The 22,574-nt window shown below is 37.8% G+C and overlaps 1 protein-coding gene across 1 annotated transcript; it reads left to right on the forward strand.

Annotated features, from left to right (window-relative positions):
- The first annotated feature begins 1,326 nt into the window (after nucleotides 1-1,326).
- On the forward strand, nucleotides 1,327-16,372 carry LOC118746197 (radial spoke head protein 3 homolog). The gene is made up of 5 exons (XM_036480017.1): nucleotides 1,327-2,336; nucleotides 3,139-3,566; nucleotides 13,783-13,867; nucleotides 14,786-15,198; nucleotides 15,268-16,372. Exons 1-5 carry the CDS (start codon nucleotides 1,677-1,679, stop codon nucleotides 15,785-15,787), a joined length of 2,106 nt encoding a protein of 701 aa, XP_036335910.1. The 5' UTR covers nucleotides 1,327-1,676; the 3' UTR covers nucleotides 15,788-16,372.
- Nucleotides 16,373-22,574: the final 6,202 nt, after the last annotated feature.

The following is a 22,574-nucleotide window of genomic DNA, read 5'->3' on the forward strand; positions in this document are numbered from 1 at the left end:
AGTACAAAGAATTTCTTTGTTTTGAATTTGTTTGTTTATTGTTTTTAATTTTTAAATTCATACTTTTGACATGTATGTGAATGGCGGAGTTGCCGCTTTCCTCCTTTTCGGTGGGTTTTTATATTAAAAAGGCATCAAAATGGGAAAAACCCCCCTTGGTATCTCTGCATCTGTTAAACTTTTTATGGGAAGATGTATGAAAATTCAACTTGCTATAATTTCATATGCTTAACAGTATCACAACAGTATGTTTACAGTATCTCCCCATAACTTTTCATATGAAAAAATTTATTATATGCATCCCACTCGATATCATTGAATTCCTCATTAGAACATGTAGTCCCTCTATTTTAGCGTATCAACAGTTCATATGGCTTCATACCATGTAAATGCGCCATTACCTGATCTAGAAAACGGTATACAGATCCGTAAATTACGACCCAAAATTAAGTTTACATGTTGCGGCGTTTTTTTTTTTTTTTGTTATTTTAAAACTTGATATTTGCCCGCAATATTATTTTCAAACACAAAGTAAGACGAATTTAAAAGAAGTTTCGGCAAATCCTCCACCGTTTAATACGAGTCTATAACCACACAAGCCTATTGCATCCTTCCCCATCTTCAACAACGACGCCCTATCCAACCAGTTTACAGACAGTTGTAAGCCAAACGGAATTGTGCGTCCGATGACTAGAAATTTGTATAGAGAATGAGTTCAGCTCAATAAAAAAATCCAAAAACCCCAGTCTGTAACTGTAAAAAGTCCCAAATTTGTACAAATATACAAATCGTATGATCCCTGCTTAAGCGCTTAAAAAAAAATTATAAATTGTTCAAGCTTTAGCGGCATAGTTTTATGCGCAGTTTCTTTTGCAAATGTGGTTGTTTCAAAAATTGTTTGCCGACCTAGACTAATGTTCATTGTTCTTTTTATAAAGTTGGAAGTACACTTCATAATTTCGTCATCTACATAAAGTACTATGTTTAGTATTTTTAAATACATTGTACACACCTACGTGCATATAAATAATGCCTACGTACAAATGTGCCGTTCACAAGAATTTTCACACTAATTTTGTATGTATGTAGGTCCCATCCTTTCCGCAACCCACTTTATTTAAATACTCCGCTCAGCTGTTGACCAACTGAGGAACACAATAGTTGGTTGCGTGCGCCAGCTGGCCCCTTGCGTCAACTTACGGCCCGCTTACCCAGTCCCGCACTTTACAAAGCAATTGACCATCGGCATTTTCCGTTTTTCCGAATGTTAAGCTCCGCGTTCTGACCGAGTCTTGCCACTGCGCGGCATTTATGTTTTGGTCATTTGGTCGCCGTGTGCCATGGAGTGCGCCTGCTTTTAAACGCTAACAGCTACGAGTACACTAGTGGTCGTGGGAACGTTTGAAATAGTCGGCACGCATATGTTTTTTTTTTCATTTATTATCGCACAATGTTGCTAAAATTGTATTACTCGTTTAACAAAGCAAAAGTTCGAGTATCGATTTACTGACGCAGCTAAAGTGACCAAAGGACTTTACGTGAATTTGTGCTAAATTTCTCGAATATAAATATTAAATTTTAACTGCGTTGTTTACCCGTTATTCATTATGTTGAAATAGTGCTAAGTTAGTTACTCGAAGTGTTAAAACCTACGTGGTAAAGAGCTGTCAAAAATTATGAAATTTGACACCCAACCCAATGCCACAAATCCAGAGCACCTCCCTCCAAACTCGCCTAAGGCCGAAATTCACCCCACTCCCAACGCAGAAACCAATAACGAAAACAACAACATCCTTGTTACTGATGCAGCCAACGAGACACCTGCAATTGTCGCAGAATCGGACTTAAAAAACAGCAGCTCAATAGTCCGCAACCAAAATTTCTCTTTCGCCAGCACCTATCGACCTCAGCCACATGTTAGCAGCCTTAATAGTCGTTTCGGCAGCCCTCAACCGATAAATACGAGTCTATATCCACACAAGCCTATTGCATCCTTCACCGTACTCAACAACGACGACCTGTCCAGCCAATTTGACAGTTGTAAGCCAAACGCAATTGTGCGCCCGATACGTCGTTACGAGCAGCGGGATTCGGCGCTGCCCTTTCGCCAGAATGTTGCAATTGATGAAGAAACGCTGTGGTCCCTACAGCAATCTCATCGTCAAAAGAATCGTTTCTCTTCCTCCACCATGTCGAACAAAATGACGCATTTGCCCTCGGGAAGGTCAAATGACGAAGAGATTGAAAAGTTGAGAGAGGAATTGAATCGGAAGCTACGTAGTCTGCATTTAACAACAGCTCCAGATGTGTGGACCAAGTCCAGACAATCTTCAAATGTAGGCCTATTTGCTTTAAATAGATATGTAGTAAAACGCGCATTACTGGAAAAGTTATGTAGTCAAGAAGTTAAGAGAAAAAAGTGAAGACCCTTTCATACTTAAGAATATATGTATTTTATTTTAAACTTGGCCTTTTCCAGCAAATGCGCGATAGACATGCATACATATACCGATTCAAGAATATTAATGCTAAGGAAAATAATATATGCAAATACTTATCACTAACACCGAATAGAAATTCAGAGTTTTCAAATTAAAGCTTAGTATCCAGCTCTTAAGAAAACGGTCAAGAAAAAATTGCCATTATTTCGCGTGTGAGTCCAAGGAATTTTGACAATTTTTATACCTCACAGCCTGTTGCCTCACTCTTTCCTCAAGAAATAATGGAGCGGGCATATATTTCTGTTGCAAACCTGGGTTGCCTTGTGCTCTTTTTTCACAAAAAACTTTAGAAAACCGTAGTAGAAAGCGTACTAAATTTCTGAAGAACTGCGTACTGCCTTAAGGAAATTTGACTCAAGAAAATTTCTTAGCCATTTCTTGTACGTCATTTTATATGGAGTTTTTGCTATTCTTAAGAGCTGGATACTAAGCTTAAACCCTGTACGCGGGATATTTTTTTTTCTTTTTATTAAAAACTGATACTAATTTCGCGCAATTCGATTACATACTTTCCTAAGCAGATTAATACAAAATGTGAAAATTCTGAAAGCTTGCAATATACTTAGTATATTTCTATAGCAGTGCCTTTCTCCTAAACCCCTTACTTTTTTCTCACTTCATGCACATACATACATAGACAAGTCAGCAAGACCACGTGATTAAACGTCCACTCTTTATAACAACGGTACCGACAGGTGTATTCTTGCCACCCCCAAAAGAGCCACCCATTCCATGGTTTCTAAGACCGCACGTCTATGCATATTCTTCACATCCTGTGGTGTTGGCCAGCAACGATGTCGTCACATCCGTTGCTAGCAAGGCCAAACCTCGTGACAGCTCCATAGCGTCAACAACGATAGCCGCCGACAATAAGGCGGCAACACGGCCAACGTTGAATAGTGCAAATCCGACTTCGAATACAAATGGAAATTTGGCTGCAACTGCGATTTTAAATGGCACACGGAGTGGTCAGTCGCCCCCTCGCTCTCGTTTGCCCTTAGCTGGTGGTGTACATCTCACCAAACAACAATTTCAGGAACAACTTCAACAGCGTCGCGTAAAAAGGTAATCATCGACCCCAACACCACAATTTACATTTATTTATGTATACATAGATATATGAATGTGTGAATGTAAATGTGGCCATTATTATGGCACCCGAATTTTAATTGATTTTTTTATGGTGGTAAAAATTTTCAGTTAGGGTATATTACAGTGTGCGAGTGTACTTCTCCCACCTAAGAAAATCTACATATTTATACACTGTGGGAAATAACGCATAGTAAAAATGAATAGTTTATGTATATTTGATTAGCGTTTAAATATGTTCGTATTAAAAATAATATTTTCGTACAAAAATTTATTACGCGCGTATTTAACTGTTCACATCTGAGTATGTATATGTAAGTGTACATACCAGGGATGAAAAACTAAGTACAATTGTACCTTTTGCCGACGTTTGTTGACCTACCAGCATGTTCGGACCGACAACGAAAACACTTTGAAAACGAGTTTTGGGATTGTGGGCTGAAAGCTGTTCGCACCGGCTGTTAGTGTTTTCGTTGGCATTTTTTTCATCGTTTGATTACAGTTTTGCTAAGAAAAAAACAAAATCAAAATCTTTCATTTCCTTACCATTAGCAACCTTCTTCTTTTGTACATATTTTAATTTGGCCAGCCAATTGACAATAAATCCCAAAAAGCGTACTAAAGATGATAAAATATGATTTCCACTTCTATAAATTTATCTAAAATACTAGTGAAGACACCGATTGGAATGAGTAGAACGTGAGTTTCAAGTAGTCTTCAGTGAAAACTGATTTTTGTTTGACAGATTTTACATGGACGAAAACACAAGTTTTAGGCCGAAAACCAGTTATAGCAAGGAAAACATGTTTTCGATGTCGATGCGAACATGGCATAAAGGTACATTAGGTGCACTTACTTGATTTTAGGTACAATCATCTTTTGATCAGATGAATTTCTATTCTTATTTTTTTTTTTCCTTTACTGTGATATTATAACTACTTGCCGGTATGGGAAAAAGTGGGGAAAAGTGGTCAAAAGGAAGAAATTAACAAAATCATATTATGGACGATTGAGAGAAATAGAGATTGGGCCAATCGCGGTACTGCTAATCCGCTCTTTGTGATTTTGACAGAATCAGCTGTGTGCGTGGCGTCATCTTGGTGCAATTGTTGATTGTGAGCATACGAAAAAACCAAATAACAATTTTAATATATGTATGTGCGTTAATAATTCTGCGTGGTTTTAAACAATTATTGAGACCTTACAAAGCAAAATTAAGTGTGCCGTGGCAAAGTGTAATAGTGAAAACAAAAGGAAAGCGTGCGATATAAGTTTTTTTTGGTTTCCTACGGACGCAAATCTGGCGAAATAGTGGAAGCAGTTCTGCCGGCGAGGAGATGCATTTAACACCAAATCGAGATATGTGTGCATGAAGCACTTTACTAGTGAAGATATTGAAAATAATATTTTTAGTGCTGGTATGAGGCGCTATTTCAAGCGGCATCTTACCGCGCTGTTACGTACCTAATACAAAACAGTGCCCAAATTATTATACAGTTAAAAGTTCAGCTTAAATTATGTTTTACGTACATAGAATATTTATCAAAACACTGATTCATGCATTTGTTTTATTGTTACGTGCTACTGTTACTGTAACGTGAAGCAAAACTGGAATTGAGTGGACGATATCGCACAAACGATCGAACAATTTTTGGTTTTCATGAAACAAGACAATATCCACAAATTTAAATATGCACTCTGCATGGCTTTTTACAATGGCGAGTCCAAAAATTCACTTGCAGTACACCTTCCTTTTGGTCTCCATGAAATTGCAAACACTGTTAATACATCCATTTGTTCATGTGCTAAAAATCGTACTTACCTAAAGGGCTACATGTCCATAATTATTGCTACGTGTTCCTAATTAATCAATCCTTGTATATTTATTGATTCCTGCAAAATTGGGCATGTAATATTAAAATTTATCTGCATTGTTTACGTATTTTTATATGCCTTTTGGCATTTCTCTCTCGCAATTGCACCAAGATGACGTCACGCAAAAATTACGCTCAAAAATCCTCTCTCTCATTGGCGCAATCTTGTATTCTATCATTCTTGCATATTATGTATTCTCTTAAACATTTAACATTGTATTTAGAACAACCACTACGAAAAATTAACACTTTACTTAGCTATCCTAAAATTCGTAATTCTTGTTATATTTTTTATACAGTATATTTTGTTTTGCTGCATTTATGCTTAAGTACACATTTAAGATACCTGGGGCAGATATAATAATAATAATAATCGCTATTTGATTTCTGGAATATATTTAAACTGCTTTCGAATATACTAACGGTAATTACCATTATATTCTCTAGACTTGCTGCAGCTAATTAAGGGAATCGGATAAATTAGCAGACTTTCCTGTTGTTTCATAAAAAGCTGGAAAAAAGTAAACTTCGCAAAGTGTATTTTTGGTCTATTTCGCCAATATTTTTCAGTGGTCAAAATTAGGCAAAAACGAAGCTTCTCCGATTCCTATTAGACTAGTTTAATGTACATCCGCCTGTTGTATTCATACTATAAAAAATATTATTAAAAAACTGCGTACGAATGATATAACTTTTTTTAGGTACAATCTGTCTCATTTAGGTGCCTTTATTTTATGATATTAGGTACAATCTGAAATTTCCATTTTTCATCCCTGGTAATACGCATCCCAACCAGTGATCGGACTTCTATCACATTGTGGTAGATCTGCCACTTATTTAAGCATCTACCACATCTACCACTCAAGGTCTGAAATCTACCACATATTCGCGTTTTTGAGTAGTTTTATTTTTGCTTGATATAATTTTCTTAATTTTACACGATATGGTAACAAGAATGATGTAATTCAAGATTCTGCATTCCCGGCGACGACGAAATTTCTTAAGTAAAACTAAACAAAGCTGAATGGGAGGATAAAATAAATTGTAAAATAGTAAATTTTCTCAGTAATAAATATTTCGACAGGAAACGCCATTTTATTGTGTTAAATTGCAAAATATATGATTTATAAAAAGAATTAATAGCGTAAATGTTAAAAACCGGCGATTTTTGTGAAAGTATTAGTAAATTTAAGTGCATATAAGGTTTCTGAGGCGTTGTTTACATTTGCTTGAGAATTGTCAAAATCGGCAAATCCCAATTAGCTGTTTCTGGAACGTGCCACATTTGTTCGCTACTTCGTGATGTGATAAAATGAAAAGCTGGCAGTACTCCGCAAGGTTGCAGAAATCTCTTAAAAATGTGTTCAAAAATATCTAAATATGGAAGGAACTGCCAAAACTCAACGCAACTTCAATGTTACACTTTATTATACTAAAATTAAATTTTCTTAGAGTCTAATTAAAAAGTTTGTCTTTTAGGTGAAAGCTTGCAAAATTTTTTTAAGTTTTCTACAAAGTTTGATCCAAATCCAGAGATCGACCACATTTTCCCCAGATTCTACCACACAAAATTTTTGAAAGTCCGATCACTGATCCCAAGCATGCCGAGCGGTAACAACACACACATGCATACATAGTACAAGTTTATCGATAAACTTACGGATCCGTACAAATCGTGTGCCTGTGGTGTTGATGCTGATGAGTGCACAAAGATGCTTGCCACAAATTGTTGATATCCAGAGAGAGTCAGGGCTCAAATTCCGCTGCAGGCAACGTGAAAATTGAATACCTTTTTTTTGTTTTTATCTTGATTATACACTTTACGGATGCTTTTTCAGAACGAACGCGGTCATTTTAATATGCGCGTAATTGAATTGAATATTTACCAATATAGAGTACTTTCGTTGGCGTTTATAGTAAGGTCAGTTACGTTTCTGATTGATTTTAATATTTTTTTTCGTCAGTGTATGTAATACACATGAATGCACTGTTAGAGCAAGTTAGAAAATCTTCATATTTAAGTAGCTTTTCATCAGCGCAAAGTTTAAGAGCCGTTTTCTCAGGTAGGGTTTGAAATTTATTTCGCCTTTTTTTCAGAACAAAATTTGTGTTTAAAGATAAATTTTAAAACCTACACTAAGGAAGAAGTAGCATGATTTTTTCCAAGCAGAGTCATTTTTAGTTTTTCCATTTTAGCGATTAAAAATTGTTTACTTTTATTATTTTCCGGTTTTTATTAATTATACGAGAAAGAATCTGTGAAGTGCAGAACGAAATCATATTCAAACGAAAAAAGCTCCAAAAATAAATCTGTTTAAAGTTAACAAAAGGTCGTTTGGCGCCAAATCATATGTGTTTTAGCTAGAAACAAAGAGGATATGGTTTATTTTTTTCTCAGTAATAAAAGAAAAAATCAACTTCCACATAACTCCTTTTGATTCCATACATTTAAGGAGCATGCGGTTCGATTTTTGTTTTTCTTTTTTTTTATTAAATCATAGAGCTAAATATGAGCCCCTAAGGAAATAAAAAAGCACACGTAACATATATATATATATATATATATATATATATTATATATAAGAATTGATCGTTTAATGTAATAAGATAATTGTGCATGGCGTATGAGTAACATTCTTTCCTGCTCATATTTCATAAAAAAAAATTATCATCCATTTTCATTTCGCCATTCACAACTTTTTTATTTATCGATCGATTTTCTTCGTTAGTATCTTGATTTCTTTGTAAAAGAAGAAACAAAAAAAATTTAAAAAACTAATTTTTTTTGCTTTTCCTTGTTAAAATTAGATTTTTTCTATAGAAATGAAAATGTTGTGTAAAAATTACCTGATCTAGAAAACAGAATACAGAATCCTAATCTACGACTCAAAATTAAGTTTTATTAATTAGTTTCCCTCAATTAAATTGTGTGCTGTTACAAATTGAGCTTCTTAAATTTACGGTTACAATTTTTCAATAAAAGCACACACAAAGTTTTGAAAGACTAGGTGGAGAGGAACTTAGCTTTTCTTGGTCTTTCTGATTGGCGCTAGTTGACTAGAAAAAGAAACGACAGGCGTGCTGGAACTCGACCAAAACAGCTTAAGTAACTATAGCGCCAATGAAGAAGAAGAAAATAATAAAAACACTGCGCTCGGTTTTGATAGTTGTTGTTGTGCTCATTTAGATATAGCTTTATGGCCTTATTCATAAAAAATAAAGTAGCTTTTAAAAAGGTTTATAAATTGAAAAATTCATGAAAACATCAACCCTTTAAATCTACTTTATTTTTATGAATAAGGCCATTACATCATAAGTCTACTATATAAAAGTCTCGTGTCCCGGTGTTTGTGATCGTACTCCTCCTAAGCCGCTTAAACGATTTTTATGATTTTTTTTTGTGCATATTTGTTAGGTGTGAAAATATGCCGTAAGGGGTGGGCAAGGCCAGGGCCGAAAAGAGCCAAATGTAAATTCTAAAAGTTACAGAGAGCCATAAGAAAAACAAACCAAAAATTTCATTTTTAAAATAAAATTATTATTAGAAATGAAAAACATTAATTTTATTATTATTCCAATGTAGGTATTAAAGAAAATCAGTTAAAACCGTTCGTAACAGTTCTGCTAAATGTTGGTTAGTCAATAGGTACGTTCGTTTAAAATCTTGCTATTTGACATTTTTACAGGATTTTACACGAAAAGTTTTAAATCAGATCTATTTTGAAATTGCCACCAACTATACTACACAGTTTCATGGACATATTCACCATCCAACCGGATATTGTTTCCGCCAGGGAGTGAAGAGGAAAAAGTTCAATAAAAAAAAATACTTTTGGGCGGGACGAAGTTCGCCGGGTCTGCTGGTGTCATATAAATAAATTTAAAAAAAAATTTAAAACACTTTAAAATGTATTGCGAATTGTTTTTCTGTTTCGTATATTATTTACATATATATTTAGACTTAAAAATTTAATTGGTTTTCTCTTTTAAAATATACTCGTATAACACAAGTTTGTTTCTAAATGATCTCGAAGCGACCCAAAGCAAATTTCAAATATCAAATATTATCTAAAAAACTGAAGCCAATCTGATAAAATTTAGAAGGCTTTAGGTAAGTTAGATAAAATTTGGAACCTGCCCAGTGTAATTAATGCAGCAAAAGTTAGCCGATGTAACAGAGATTATTTTACTGTTGTTTTTTTTTTATATTTAGATCTAAGAAAATAATTCGGCCTAACTCTTAATATGATGGACTTTGTCATACTTTAGGGTTGAAAAGTAGGGAGTTGATAATCAATCACCAGAGCAAGGGAGTGAGCACGCTGCCCAGAGGGCTGTTCCTATGAACTCCGCACGTGACATATTGACACACGCTACACAAAGCCAAAGACAGAACAGATTCCAGCACTCCATGCTTTAGAGTAGAGTTGCACATGCTATCGAAGGTGGCATTGTCAGAAGAACATTCAATGTCTACAAAAATACACAAAGCGAATTCACATTACGCAGAACCTCACTTGACAGGTATGTTGTAACAGACAGAGGATGTGATGAAAATGGGCACGTTCAGAAGGCGCAACAGTTCAGTAACTGTTGTGATTGCACCTTCTGAACGCGTTGTTGTGCACTTCTGATCAACTGAACAGTTACGTGTTAGATGATCGTAATATTTTTCTGATCATTTGAGACAACATGTTGGTGTGTATCAAGCCGTTCCGAGGACGCATAACGATCACTGATTTTTAGCAACGGTGGCGCTCAACTGCTGCGCCTTCTGAACCTACCCAATCTCTTCATGTAAACACCATATTAGCTTTCAGACATCCGCATCCACCTATAATTCCACATTCGCCACATCTCTAATACGTACATACATATGTAGTTAAATACAATCTAGAGTTTTAGCTTTTTATTTCCTTGTCTCCGTACGAATCCTCTTTCTTCCCAAATGAAGGTGGTGCAACTTGAATGTACATATATATGTACATAACTTCCGGCTATTGCGCTACTTACTGCAAAACATGCAAATTGCACAAACATATTCAGCGCTCGTTAGAAATTTGCATAGGTCATCAGTTCAGGTTCTCCATGGCTATTTTATTTCTGAACTTCTTTAAACTGTGCTGCAAAGGCAATGATCTTAAAATTTAAGTATATATGTACATATGTATGTGTGTATATATGTATATGTATGTAGCCCATATGTATGCACATACAGAAGACTTGTAGGAAGGTTAGCAAAACATTGAGCTGAATTCTAAAGATAAATTATACTTATACAGGCCAACAAATTAATTTTTTCAACAGTGTAATCATGATAAGGCAGCTGACCAAAATTGTGGGTATGGCGGATCATGCGTCAGCGCCCTTAAATATTTAATAGTAAAAAATTATAATTTTTTTTTTGAATTCTAGGCCATACGCATGGTGAAATTAAAATCAGGGTTTATTCTCTTAACATTCGGCTATCTCATAGAAATTTTCAAAGGCGAATTTTCAAATAAGATAGTGTCAAATCTTTCTTGTCGCTCTAATTGCTACACCTGGTATAATTTCACCATGGGCCATACGTATTTTTATTGAAATATAATAGAAAATAATAGATACATGTATTTAGAGTTAGCAGAAGTTAATGGTGATTTCGTTGCTTCCAAAAAATGTTGCCCTTACACTGTGCAAAATGCGTTTGGTGTCACACTCAACCCTGTAAAAGACCACTACACCACATCGGCCCGAAAACTCAAAATAAGAGCCCCTTCGAGGATTCTGAGGAGAAAGCAAACTCTTTTGCTCCATCTATGATTTATTTAAATTCAATATGTAGAGTCTCGTCCCAATATGCTAAATGTGCTTCCGACTCACCCAGGGATCACTTCTATTTACTATTTCTAGTGTTAAAATCGGTGGGCGGCGGTTGTTTTTCAAACATCATTAACATTTCCGCATTGAAAGCTTACAAGGGTGGTCCATAGGTACATTCGGGGGGGAAAAAGTTTAAAATGTTAAGCTCTCACCCCCTAGGATTTTTCTAAATGGAAAAAATACCCCTATTTTTTATAAAAAAATATATATATTTAGAACTGCCTCAAAGCCCATGAAGTTGTCCATGTATTTTATATAAGCAAAAACACTTTTTCATAGAAATGGTATTGTGTTCTTAAATTTTTCGATCGGAAAACTCTCTTTATCTTTAGGAGACTTCCAGTAAGAATACTTTTACCATTTTTTTATACTAATTATTTTTTATATGTTCGCCAAGAACCCCAAAAAATGTAATGTGATGCCCATAAAAATCGTCAATATAAAAAATGGTAAAATAAATAATTCGGCATTGTTGTTGGAAATCTCCTAAAGAAAAATTTAGTTTTCTGATCAAAAAGTATTGATTTTCTAGAATTCTATACCATTACTACGAAAAAGTGTACATATAAAATATGTACATGGAAAACTTCATGGGCTTTTTTTTATTATTTAATTTATGTAATTTATTTTATTTTATTTTATTTATTTCAAATAATGTATTTTATTATTATCATATAATCATAATGATTCTTAATTAAAACAAGTTTTATGATTAAGTTTTATGATTAAGTACCATTATTTGCACCTTTTTAATGATAAATAATTAATTAATTTCAGAAAAAATAATTAATTTTAATTACATGATTATTTTGTTATTTTTGATTATTTTCAATTATTTTTGAATTTTTTTATTTACATGATTAACATAATTATTTGATTGTTTTCAATTATTTAGGTCTTCAATTTTATGATTTATTTCAACTTGTGAATAATATATTGCAACGCAGTTAATATACATATGATGAGTACAGTAAGATAAGATAAATGCACAATTAGAATAACAAAAACGCAAAAAATGCAATAAAAAAAACAGCATTGCCGACTGAAGCAGGCCGACTTAAGCCATAGAGACCTTGCTTAACTTTCTACCTGTGCACTTATATGTTAAACTACATGCAAGTTCTAATGCTATTATATAAAAAGCTCTGATCGACGTTCGGGCACTCTATATAGATTCTGGGAAGATCTTCTAGTAGACTTCAGGCGGCTACCTTCCAGACAGGCATCCCCTCAAGGGATGAATTAATCCTGATCTCGTATTTTGATTCGGCAGCCATGTACACTGATGGCACCAATGGATCTATGGATCTAAAGGTAGGAAGTGGGGTATACTCACAAGAACTCTCACTTAGCCTTAGTTTTCGTCTGCCAGATCTGTGTAGCGTTTTTCAAGCTGAACTAACCGCAATCAACGCAGCTGTAAGATGGCTGATCGCTTCTGTTATTAGTCTGCATGCGGTAACTATCTTTTCTGATTATTAAAACACTTAACTGAGATAAATCTGCATCGAAGATTGTCATGGAATGTGGACGTACTTCACTAATGTTGTACGGGTGCCAGGCCATAAAGACAAACCTGGCAACTGTGTTGCAGATGAAGGAAAGAAACCTTACTGTCAGCAATCAGTACCTCTCGTAATGCGGGCATTCCGCTATCTTCCTGCAAACTCTGGCTGTAGAATAACTTTATCAAAGGTGCAAATACAAGATGGTCTACCGAGCCCATGTTCAGGATAGCAAGACATATTTGGCTTAGGTTGCCGCGTGGAGCGGTCACTGCTCCGATATGTCATGGGAGTTCTCACCGAGCACTGCCTGATGGGTGTCCACGTTGCCAGAATGGGCTTGCAGTCAAACGACTACTGTCGTAGCTGCCATGATGAGAAGGAAATAGAAAGCGTGGAGCATTATCTATGCGACTGTCGTGCTTTGGTGAGGGCTCGTCGATGCTCGATCTCCCACTATTCTTTTGAATGTCTGACTTCAACTGGCTTAGGCCAATTTCTACTACTTTGTGCGCTTCATCAAAGCTACAAATTGGTTCAATTTTTGAGGAAAAGCAGGGTTGTGAGAAGTCTCTAATATGGCATCACAATGGGCCCGTGGTGGCCTAAGTGAGCCCTTTTCCTGTGAGGGTTGAGGGTAGACAAGATAACCTAACCTAACCTTTAGTTAAAGTGCATTTGTGCTACATGTAATTGTATGTTCTATAACGGCATTATTTTAATTGTGGCTAGATGGGTTCGACTAGAAGATGTACGGATAAAAGCTGTATTTGGTTTTCAGTTTGGATTTATAAAGCATTTAATTCAGTTTTCGGCAGCTTAGCTGATGTGTTCATATTTCATTTTTTTTTTAAATTATTACTTTATGCATTGTAATTTATATTAACATGTACATACATACATACATACATACATACATAATTAATCTGCTTCCATGATTTTTTGTTACAGGGAAACTGCCCCGCAACCCTACCGCAATGTTATGTATGATCGCCGTGTAATACGTGGATCTGTATTTGGTACTCAACAGCTTTTGGTAAATATGTTTAAATTCTCTTATTAGCCCTCAAAACACCTTAGATAAAATTTACGTTCAGGCCCTTATGGGTAGAATTCTACCCACGTACTTTTTATTAATTTATTTATCCAAAGGTTTCTGACTTGCTTAAAATCAATTAAAGTGGGACACAACTAAATACCATATAGATATATGTACTTTATTTTATGTCATACAGTTTTCCTGAAATATGTACTGCAGTAATGTTATTTGTTCCAATTCCTGTGCCTACAGCTACATAGTGCTGAAACTAAAATTAATAAAAACCTATTTGAGAAACTCTATGGGACAAGTCAGACTACGTAACTTGGCTATTATATGGCTCTATCTTTAAACGCAATAATTACCGCCTGCCAGATGGCCCCCATGCTAACCGAGGGAGTGAAAGAGAGAGATGTCATGTCAAAAAAGCAGCTGTCCTGAAATTCGTGTTTTCACGACGTTGCTAGCTCTCGTACTATTATATGATAACCATTATTTTCAGATTTAATTTTTTAGTAAATAAACGGCTTTAAAAAACAAACTTCAACACAACGGTCGAAAATTATCGAAAAATATATAAATTCAAAATAAAGATTATTTTTGATACAAAAAATTTTAATAGTAAAATAAAGATAACATTTGACCGAAAAAAAATCAAAAGTTAGCGATTATTTTTGACCTGAAATATAGAAAAAAAAAACAATTTTGCAAATATTTGAAAATATAAATCTTAGATTTAACGGTTATTTTCGAGCCCTGAAAAAAGTATTTGTTCAGATTGAGCCAGAGCCTTAGTTCGTAATTAGATAAACCTAAAAATTTTCACAAAATATAACTAAACTGTTATATAATCCACATACGCAATATGCGAGTATTCTTCTAACATTTATGGAATTTCGGCTACTTCCGTTTCAGGAAAACTCTGATCCCTTCGATAAAGCAGCTGAACTGCGTCGACGCCACGCCTTACGGAAGCAAAAAGTTTGTCGAAATCAACGCAACATCCTTGGTACACCGCCACCAGTCAACGGACGACAACATGAAGTTATTCAAACTGAGAAATATTTGGAAGAGTTGGTGCAACGTCCGCCAGAGCTCTCAGTAGATACTCAGACCGATTTGTTCCTCGAAAAACCACCAGAGCCACCTTATGTCCCGGCCAAAGTGGGCGTTGATGCGGCCACCGAAATCGGCGAAGGTGAACTTTTCCACTTTGATGCCGAGGCTCAACCGATTATCGATATACTTGTGGATGCGTGCATCGAGCAAAGCATGTTGGAAGTGGCACACGAACGGGAGATTGAAGCGCTCCGCCAGAAACAAGCCGAGTAATTTAAGCCAAATCATTGCATATAAGAACTACCTTACATATCTATATTTGTATACCTTCATTACAGATTCCTTGCTCAACGGGAAGCCGAATTGGCTGAACTACGACGCCTCGAAGCAGAGGAGTTACGCTTAAAGGCCGAAAAGGAGCGACGCTTACAACAAGATGCCATCGCAAAGGAATTGGATGAAGAGATGCAAAAGAGCGTGACAGCCGCCAAATTATTGCAGGGTCATATTGCTGGTTTATTACCAGAAGTTTTGGACAACCTCGAACCGGCTACCGATGCTGCAAAGAAAGAGCACCTCATGAAGACCGTCGCACCGTGGTTGACTAACGAAGTTGCAGAAGAAGTGGGACATATTGTAGACTCGCGTGAAATACTCACAGCCATCATACAAGAGATCATTAAACAGCGCGCAACAGCTTATGCTGATTACAAGGAAGAAATGCCGCTGGAAACCGTAATAGAGCGTGGTGAAGATATAGTGGAAGAGGAAACGAAGGACGAGGCTTGCACTTGTGAATCGAGCGATATCAGCAGTGAGCAAACGGATAAATGTGGCGACTTATCGAAGAAGATGTGATTAATAGAATTAGTTTAATTTCTATTGATTGATCAATCTTTTTACTTTTTGTACAGACCAACTTAACTTTAAAATTACTATACTTCAATTACACGTACATTTCAGCAAACAAACGTCTACAAATTTTCGGGATTACATACATTATTTTTGGATGCGTATCAGGTATCTCAAAAAGATTTCTGTACAAAGTGTAATTGAATAAATTATGCAAGCGGGTCAAAAAACATGCATACACACTTATTTACATATCGTCATCATTAGTGCGAAATCCTCTATTTGAATTTTGAATGCGATATTTTAAAGAATACTGCCTTGCAACCATCTCCACTGTTGATTTAACAATTTTTTTTTTGCTATTAAATTTTACCTTTCAAATTTCACATTTTTCAATTAGATTCTTTTGTGCTGATGATGACGATTTGTTTCGAAGACAACCATCAACATTAAAACCAAGCATTTAATGTTGTTTTGATGTTCATGATTGAAACTGTAGTCGACGATCCTTACTTTGGCGATGTAAGCAATTACATACGTATGTATTTTGCAATACGAAATGAAAATTTTTAAATTAAACAAAAACATTGTTAATTTTTTATGTTATACCATACTTATACTTATGTATGTACATATATGTCAGCCCGATATTATAAATAAAAATAATTATATAAATACATACATAAAACGATTTCTTCTGTTCAAATTTACATTCATATACATATGTAGTACCTAAATAAAAACAAGGTTAGTAATTGACTTGCAAGGTTAGGTTATGATAGATTAAGATAATTGTATGGACCACACATTACCATTAACTAGATCGTATACAGTTTCCTATAAGGATGCCTGTGATGAGTCTTAATTCCTCCTTAACAAGACTTGTAAGAAGTTGGAATCTCTTTAGAATATATCAGCTAAGTTAGAACCATACCTGAAGGTCTGTGCAAGAATGGAGTCAACAAATGAAGCACCAAGGCTGCGCAAGATACTTTCTAAAACCGATTCGGCAATAGATAGCATTAGAACGCCAGACAGCTTCCAGGCATCCATTCTAGCCCGTGTATCGGGAAATTGTATTAAAGAGAGAGTGGATAAGGAGAAGACAACATGGGCTGTCAACATGTTTGACCGCTAGAAGTCCACAGGTCCGGGTGGGTTAGTGCGGGCCATGTTACAACACTCCTGAGAAAGTGTGTTACCCCATCTTATGAGAATATTTACAATATGCTTGGCGGATGCGTGCGTACCTAAAGCTTGGAGGAAGGTCGGAGTGATATTTATTCAAAAAGCAGGGAAGCTAAACCACCCCTCCCCAAAGGAATTTAGGCTAATATGTCTCTCATAGTTCCTGCTAAATACACTTGATAGACTTATTGACTTATTGATAAGGGAACGTACCCACATCCACACAATGGACATGGTGCAATATGCCTATCGCTAGGGCAGATCAGTCGATAGCCCTCTCCACGAAGTAGTCGGTACTAGGAGTTAACCCTTCTAAAACCGAACTGTGTTGTTCACAAGGAAAACAAAAAATCCGGAATTCCTGAACCTCACGTCCTCCTAGGATTTCAGTTTTAAGATTCCCATACAATTTACTACCCACGAAGATTGGGAAGGTGGCCTCCTGTGGGTAGATAGATAGATAGCTCTAAGATGGAAAAGGAGTCGGCTCGGGTCTGTTCTCCAAGGAACTTCAAATAAGGCAATCATACCTCCTGCCTGATGACTTCAGTGTCTTTCAGGCGGAGATATTTACCATAGAGAAGGCGACTTGTCTCATACGGGATAGTAAGTATCTGTCAGGGAACATCACTATATTCGTTGACAGCCAGGCGGCATTGCAAACATTAGGTTCCAGGGTGGCAAGGCGAAAGCAGTTCGGAGATGTCACGCAACGCTGGCTTCACTGAGTCACGTCAAAACCTCTCTACTGGGTTCCTGGACATAGCAATATAGAAGGGAACGAAATAGCCGATGAGATGACTAGACACGGCTCGGTTCATAGTCGCAGCGATTATGGATGAAGTCATCCTTGGATTTGACTTCTTGCTTGATCAAGGTATGCAGATCAACATGAAGAACAGGGCTATGACGTATAACAACATGGAAGTGCCCCTTCGGTTTGGGTATGATGGTCCATACAGCAGCAAGCGAGTGATCCTAGAGGAAAGCGAGCAGATTCCACCGAAGTCAGAAGCAGTTGTGTGGGCAAAGATTGATGGAGATTGTGGGACGAACAAATTGTGGGTTGTTGAAGCAACACAAAACTCTACACCGGACGTACTTATTGGTAAAACCTTGGCTAGGATGCAAAAGGATGGACGCATCCCAGTTGAGTGCTCAATGAGTTCAAATCACCAATCAAACTCCGAAGAGGAACTGTACTGGGGCAATGTCGAGAGGTAGAGGCAATCTTCAACTGCGAAAAGTTACCTGAAAGCGATTCCATTGGCGAGAATGACATTGCGGAAGACATTAATGCATGGACGGAAGGGTTGGAAGAAAAATACCAGCACAAGGCTCCGAAGATACTGCAACATATTCGACAAGGTTGGCGCCAAACCAGGCAGGACTAACGTTGTGAAACATCGCATTGATACTGGCGATGCAAGGCCAATCCGTCAAGCTCCTCGGAGTGTTCCACTTGCCAAACGTGAAACTGTTAGCCAAATAATAAAAGAAATGAGCGAGAGTGGTGTGATTGAACCATCAGCGAGTCCATGGAGTTCGCCGGCAGTACTTGTGAAGAAGAAGGATGGTCAAATGCGGTTCTGCGTAGATTACCGGGAACTAAACGATGTGACGAAGAAGGACAGCTATCCTCTTCCCAGGATCGATGACACTCTGGACTCGTTGACTGGTGGTTCTCAACACTGAACCTTAAGAGCGGTTATTGGCAAGTAGAGGTAAGTGACGAGGATAAGGAGAAGACAGCTTTCAGCGTTGGAGACGGTCTGTGGCAATTCACGGTGATGCCCTTTGGTTTATGCAACGCTCCTGCCACTTTTGAACGACTTATGGACCATGTGCTCAAAGGACTGCATTGGAAAACATGTTTGGTGTATCTAGACGACATAATCGTATTAGGTAAAAGCTTTGAGGAACACCTGAACAATTTGGAAGAAGTTTTCCAGAGGATAGCTGGCGCTGGTCTGAAGCTAAGTCCTAAAAAGTGCTCACTGTTCAGGAAGGAGGTGAACTACTTAGGGCACAAGGTGACAACGGAGGGCATCTGTACTGCGAAGGAAAAGATAGAAGCAGTAAAGGATTGGCCAAGACCTAGGAACCTGCACGAACTATGAAGTTTTCTTGGGCTATGCACCTACTACCGCCGATTTGTTCCGAATTTCGCCAGCGTTGCTAATAGCCTCCACGAGCTCACTAGGAAAAGTAGAGCCTTCGAGTGGAACAAGGAGCAGGAGGAGGCTTTCCAGACTCTGAAGGAACGACTATGTACTGCACCTATGCTAGCATATCCCGTTCCAGGTGCAACGTTTATTTTGGATACGGATGCTAGTGGTTATGCCATAGGAGGCGTACTGTCGCAGGTAATTGATGGGCAGGAGAAGGTAGTTGCCTACTATAGCCGGTCGATTGGAAAACCAGAGAGGAACTACTGCGTAACTCGGAGAGAACTACTAGCGTTGGTGGACTGCGTCAAACATTTCCACAAGTACCTCTATGGGCAACGTTTTCGAGTTCGAACGGACCATGCAGCGCTGAAGTGGCTACTACAGTTTAAGAATCCAGAAGGACAGCTAGCTCGGTGGATTGAGAGACTGCAAAGTTATGACTTCGCCATTGAGCACCGCAAGGGAAGTGTCCACGGTAATGCTGATGCCATGTCCCGCCGCCCATGTAGCCTGGAATGTAAACACTGCTCAAAAGCTGAGGGAAAAGAGGACATTATAGACGTCCGTCTAACGACAATAATACCAGCGGAAGAGTGGAAGGAAGAACAGCTACGAAAGTGTCAGCAGGAAGATCCAGATCTGGAGCTTTTGATGCATGGACTGGAGGTGGACAGGAGGCAAACTAAGGAGCAAATGGCAGCGGAAAGCCCCATCGCAAAGGCGTACTGGGCACAATGGAACAGCTTAAAATTAATATCTGGCTGTTTGAATAGGGTATGGGAAAGCGAAGATGGCCAGTGCTCCCGCAACCTGATAGTAGTTCCAAGGGTAAGAATTCCGGATGTACTCAAGGAATTCCACAATGGTCCTAGTGGAGGGCACCTGGGGATCATGAAGACCCTGGAGAAGGTTAAGCAGAGGTTCTATTGGGTTGGTTGTCGGCAATCGGTCGCAGAGTGGATTGCTAACTGCGCGGAGTGTATTGCAGCTAAGGGGCCGAAATCCAGAAGTCATGGCCAGATGAAGCAATATAACTCAGGTGCACCTTTCGAGCGGATTGCCATGGATGTAGCCGGTCCATTTCCTATGAGCGCACAGGGAAACAAATACGTCCTGGTGGTTATGGACTACTTTAGCAAATGGCCGGAGGTATACCCGATTCCAAACCAGGAAGCAAAAACAGTAGCGGAGGTATTCACCTACAATTGGGTTGCGAGATACGGTGTACCTATAGAGCTGCACTCTGACCAGGGAAGAAATTTTGAGTCTGCGGTGTTCCAAGAGATGTGCCAGATACTGGGTATCCGGAAAACTCGAACGACGGCTCTTCATCCCCAATCAGACGGCATGGTGGAACGGTTCAACCGAACCCTGGAAGAGCATTTGCGGAAGGTCGTGGACAAGAATCAAAAAGATTGGGATGTCCGCATACCCTTGTTCCTGATGGGATACCGGTCAGCAGTGCATGAAACAACGGGTAAAACTCCTGCAAGGGTAATATTCGGCAGTGAGCTCCGTTTGCCTAGTGATCTGAAGTTTGGGGTGACTGGTGATGCTAGAAGGATTGGAAAAGAGACGTCAAACATCCTGGAAGAGGAGCTGAGAGAGATACATGCTCTTGTGAGACGGCGCACACAAATTATGAGTGACAAGATGAAAGCCAGGTATGATAAGGCGATGAATTCCGAGGGTTTCCAGGAAGGAGATTTGGTGTTGCTGTACAATCCACAACGAAAGAAAGGTTTGTCCCCAAAACTTCAATGCAACTGGGAAGGTCCGTATAAGGTCGTAAAACGGCTAAATGACGTAGTGTATCGGATCCAGACTGTTGGGAGACCAAGAAACAAGATGAAGGTGGTCCACTTGGAAAGGCTTGCAGCGTTTGGAACCGCAAGTGTGTCTGATCGGGACGATCAGACTTAGGGGGAGGGCAGTGTGGCGAATACTGCGGCAACACAAAGCGAACAACGAGAAATAGGCAGAATGTTCGAAAAATGACGTAGAATGCTCCACAAAGAGAAACGTCAAGTTTGATGAACACTGCGAACAGCGAGAGAAAGAGAATGAGCGATAAACTTCAGAATGTTCTAGAGTTGCCATAAGTGCCAGCGCAGGTATATAAGGGCGCCGCCACCGCGAGGTGAGTTAGTTACAAGATAACAAGCTACAAGTAAAGTAAGCAGAGAAGCGAGTTGCGAATAAGCAAGATATAAGTTTAATTGTGTTACCAAGTTTAGTTAAGCGCTGTTATTGCTTTAACAAGTATTGTAAAGTGTTTTTACTGTATTAGCGAGTATTGTAAATTGTTTGTTGTACAATAAAGTTAGTTGTACTACAATTTGGTCATCGATTGCATTTATTTAACAATCCAGCGATACGAACCGAGAGATTTGGGCAATCCGGACGAGGTTTCAAGGATAATCGTAACAATACTAAAATTGAAGGAGCTGAAATTCCCCACAAAAACGGTCCATTCCCCAATTCCCCACGCAAACTGAAATTCCCAGCAAATCGGAGAATTCCCGACGGATTGGCTCCGCTGGTTCACACGATCTCGTCAGTGATAAGTCAGCCGACTCGAAACAATCGAAAAACATCTCGATTGTACAGTCGGGCTGCGAGTCGATTATAGACTCGATTCTAATTTTGCAACGATAGCGATTCTCTCGATCGTTTAACCATCTCGGACTCGCCCATCACTACGAAAAATATTGGATCAGAGCTAATAATTTTATGCACTGCTCTTTAATGATATGACAATATTGTTGTCAGTGTGACCGTTTTGATCAAAGTGGATCTAAACTGATACATTTTCCGATCAATTTTGGAGATATTTTTTTCAATACAAATGAAAAAAATCTGTAAAGTTTTATGCATTACAAAACATGTCGTGCACCTGTGGCAACGTACATCCAAAAGTTCATTGTCGTTCTCTGAACGAGCCTTTCATATATTGTGATTCATGGTCCATGTCGAAAAACATCAAAATGTGAACAAACGAACAATATCATAGCGCTGCATTTTTTATTTTCGCTATGCTCAATATCAAAAATTAGGGATTGGTACTCGGCAATTCGGTGCTCGAAAAGGCCCTGTTTCCACAGGAAAACGCCTATGTCGTGATAACCATGTCACAAAATATATTTCCAATGGATACCGCCTTATTGCTTGACATCTATTGCAGGCAATTTGATAGTTTGACAGCCATATTTTCACTTGATAGAAAGCGTGCTGGTGGTTATATCGATGAAATATTAATATTAAATCAAAATAAGAATCTGTTCCCTATTGGATTATTTATGACAACGAAATAATTTTGTTTTGGAAAATGGTTTTTCATAAAAATTATTGGTTTTATTCCGTATTGATGCTTTGATACTTAAATGAAAAAAGTGGTACATATTGAAAATTTTTTAGTCTCTTTTCTGCTACAA

The sequence above is a fragment of the Rhagoletis pomonella genome, unplaced genomic scaffold, assembly GCF_013731165.1.
Source record: "Rhagoletis pomonella isolate Grant_MI unplaced genomic scaffold, Rhpom_1.0 Rhpom_scaffold_00010, whole genome shotgun sequence".
In the NCBI taxonomy this organism is placed as follows: Eukaryota; Metazoa; Arthropoda; class Insecta; order Diptera; family Tephritidae; genus Rhagoletis; species Rhagoletis pomonella.

Coding starts and splice junctions, on each gene's coding strand:
- LOC118746197 (XM_036480017.1), top strand. CDS start 1,677: ATGAAATTTGACACCCAACCCAATGCCACAAATCCAGAGCACCTCCCT. Junction 2,337..3,138: donor AGTCCAGACAATCTTCAAAT/GTAGGCCTATTT, acceptor ATACATACATAG/ACAAGTCAGCAAGACCACGT. Junction 13,868..14,785: donor TTGGTACTCAACAGCTTTTG/GTAAATATGTTT, acceptor CTTCCGTTTCAG/GAAAACTCTGATCCCTTCGA.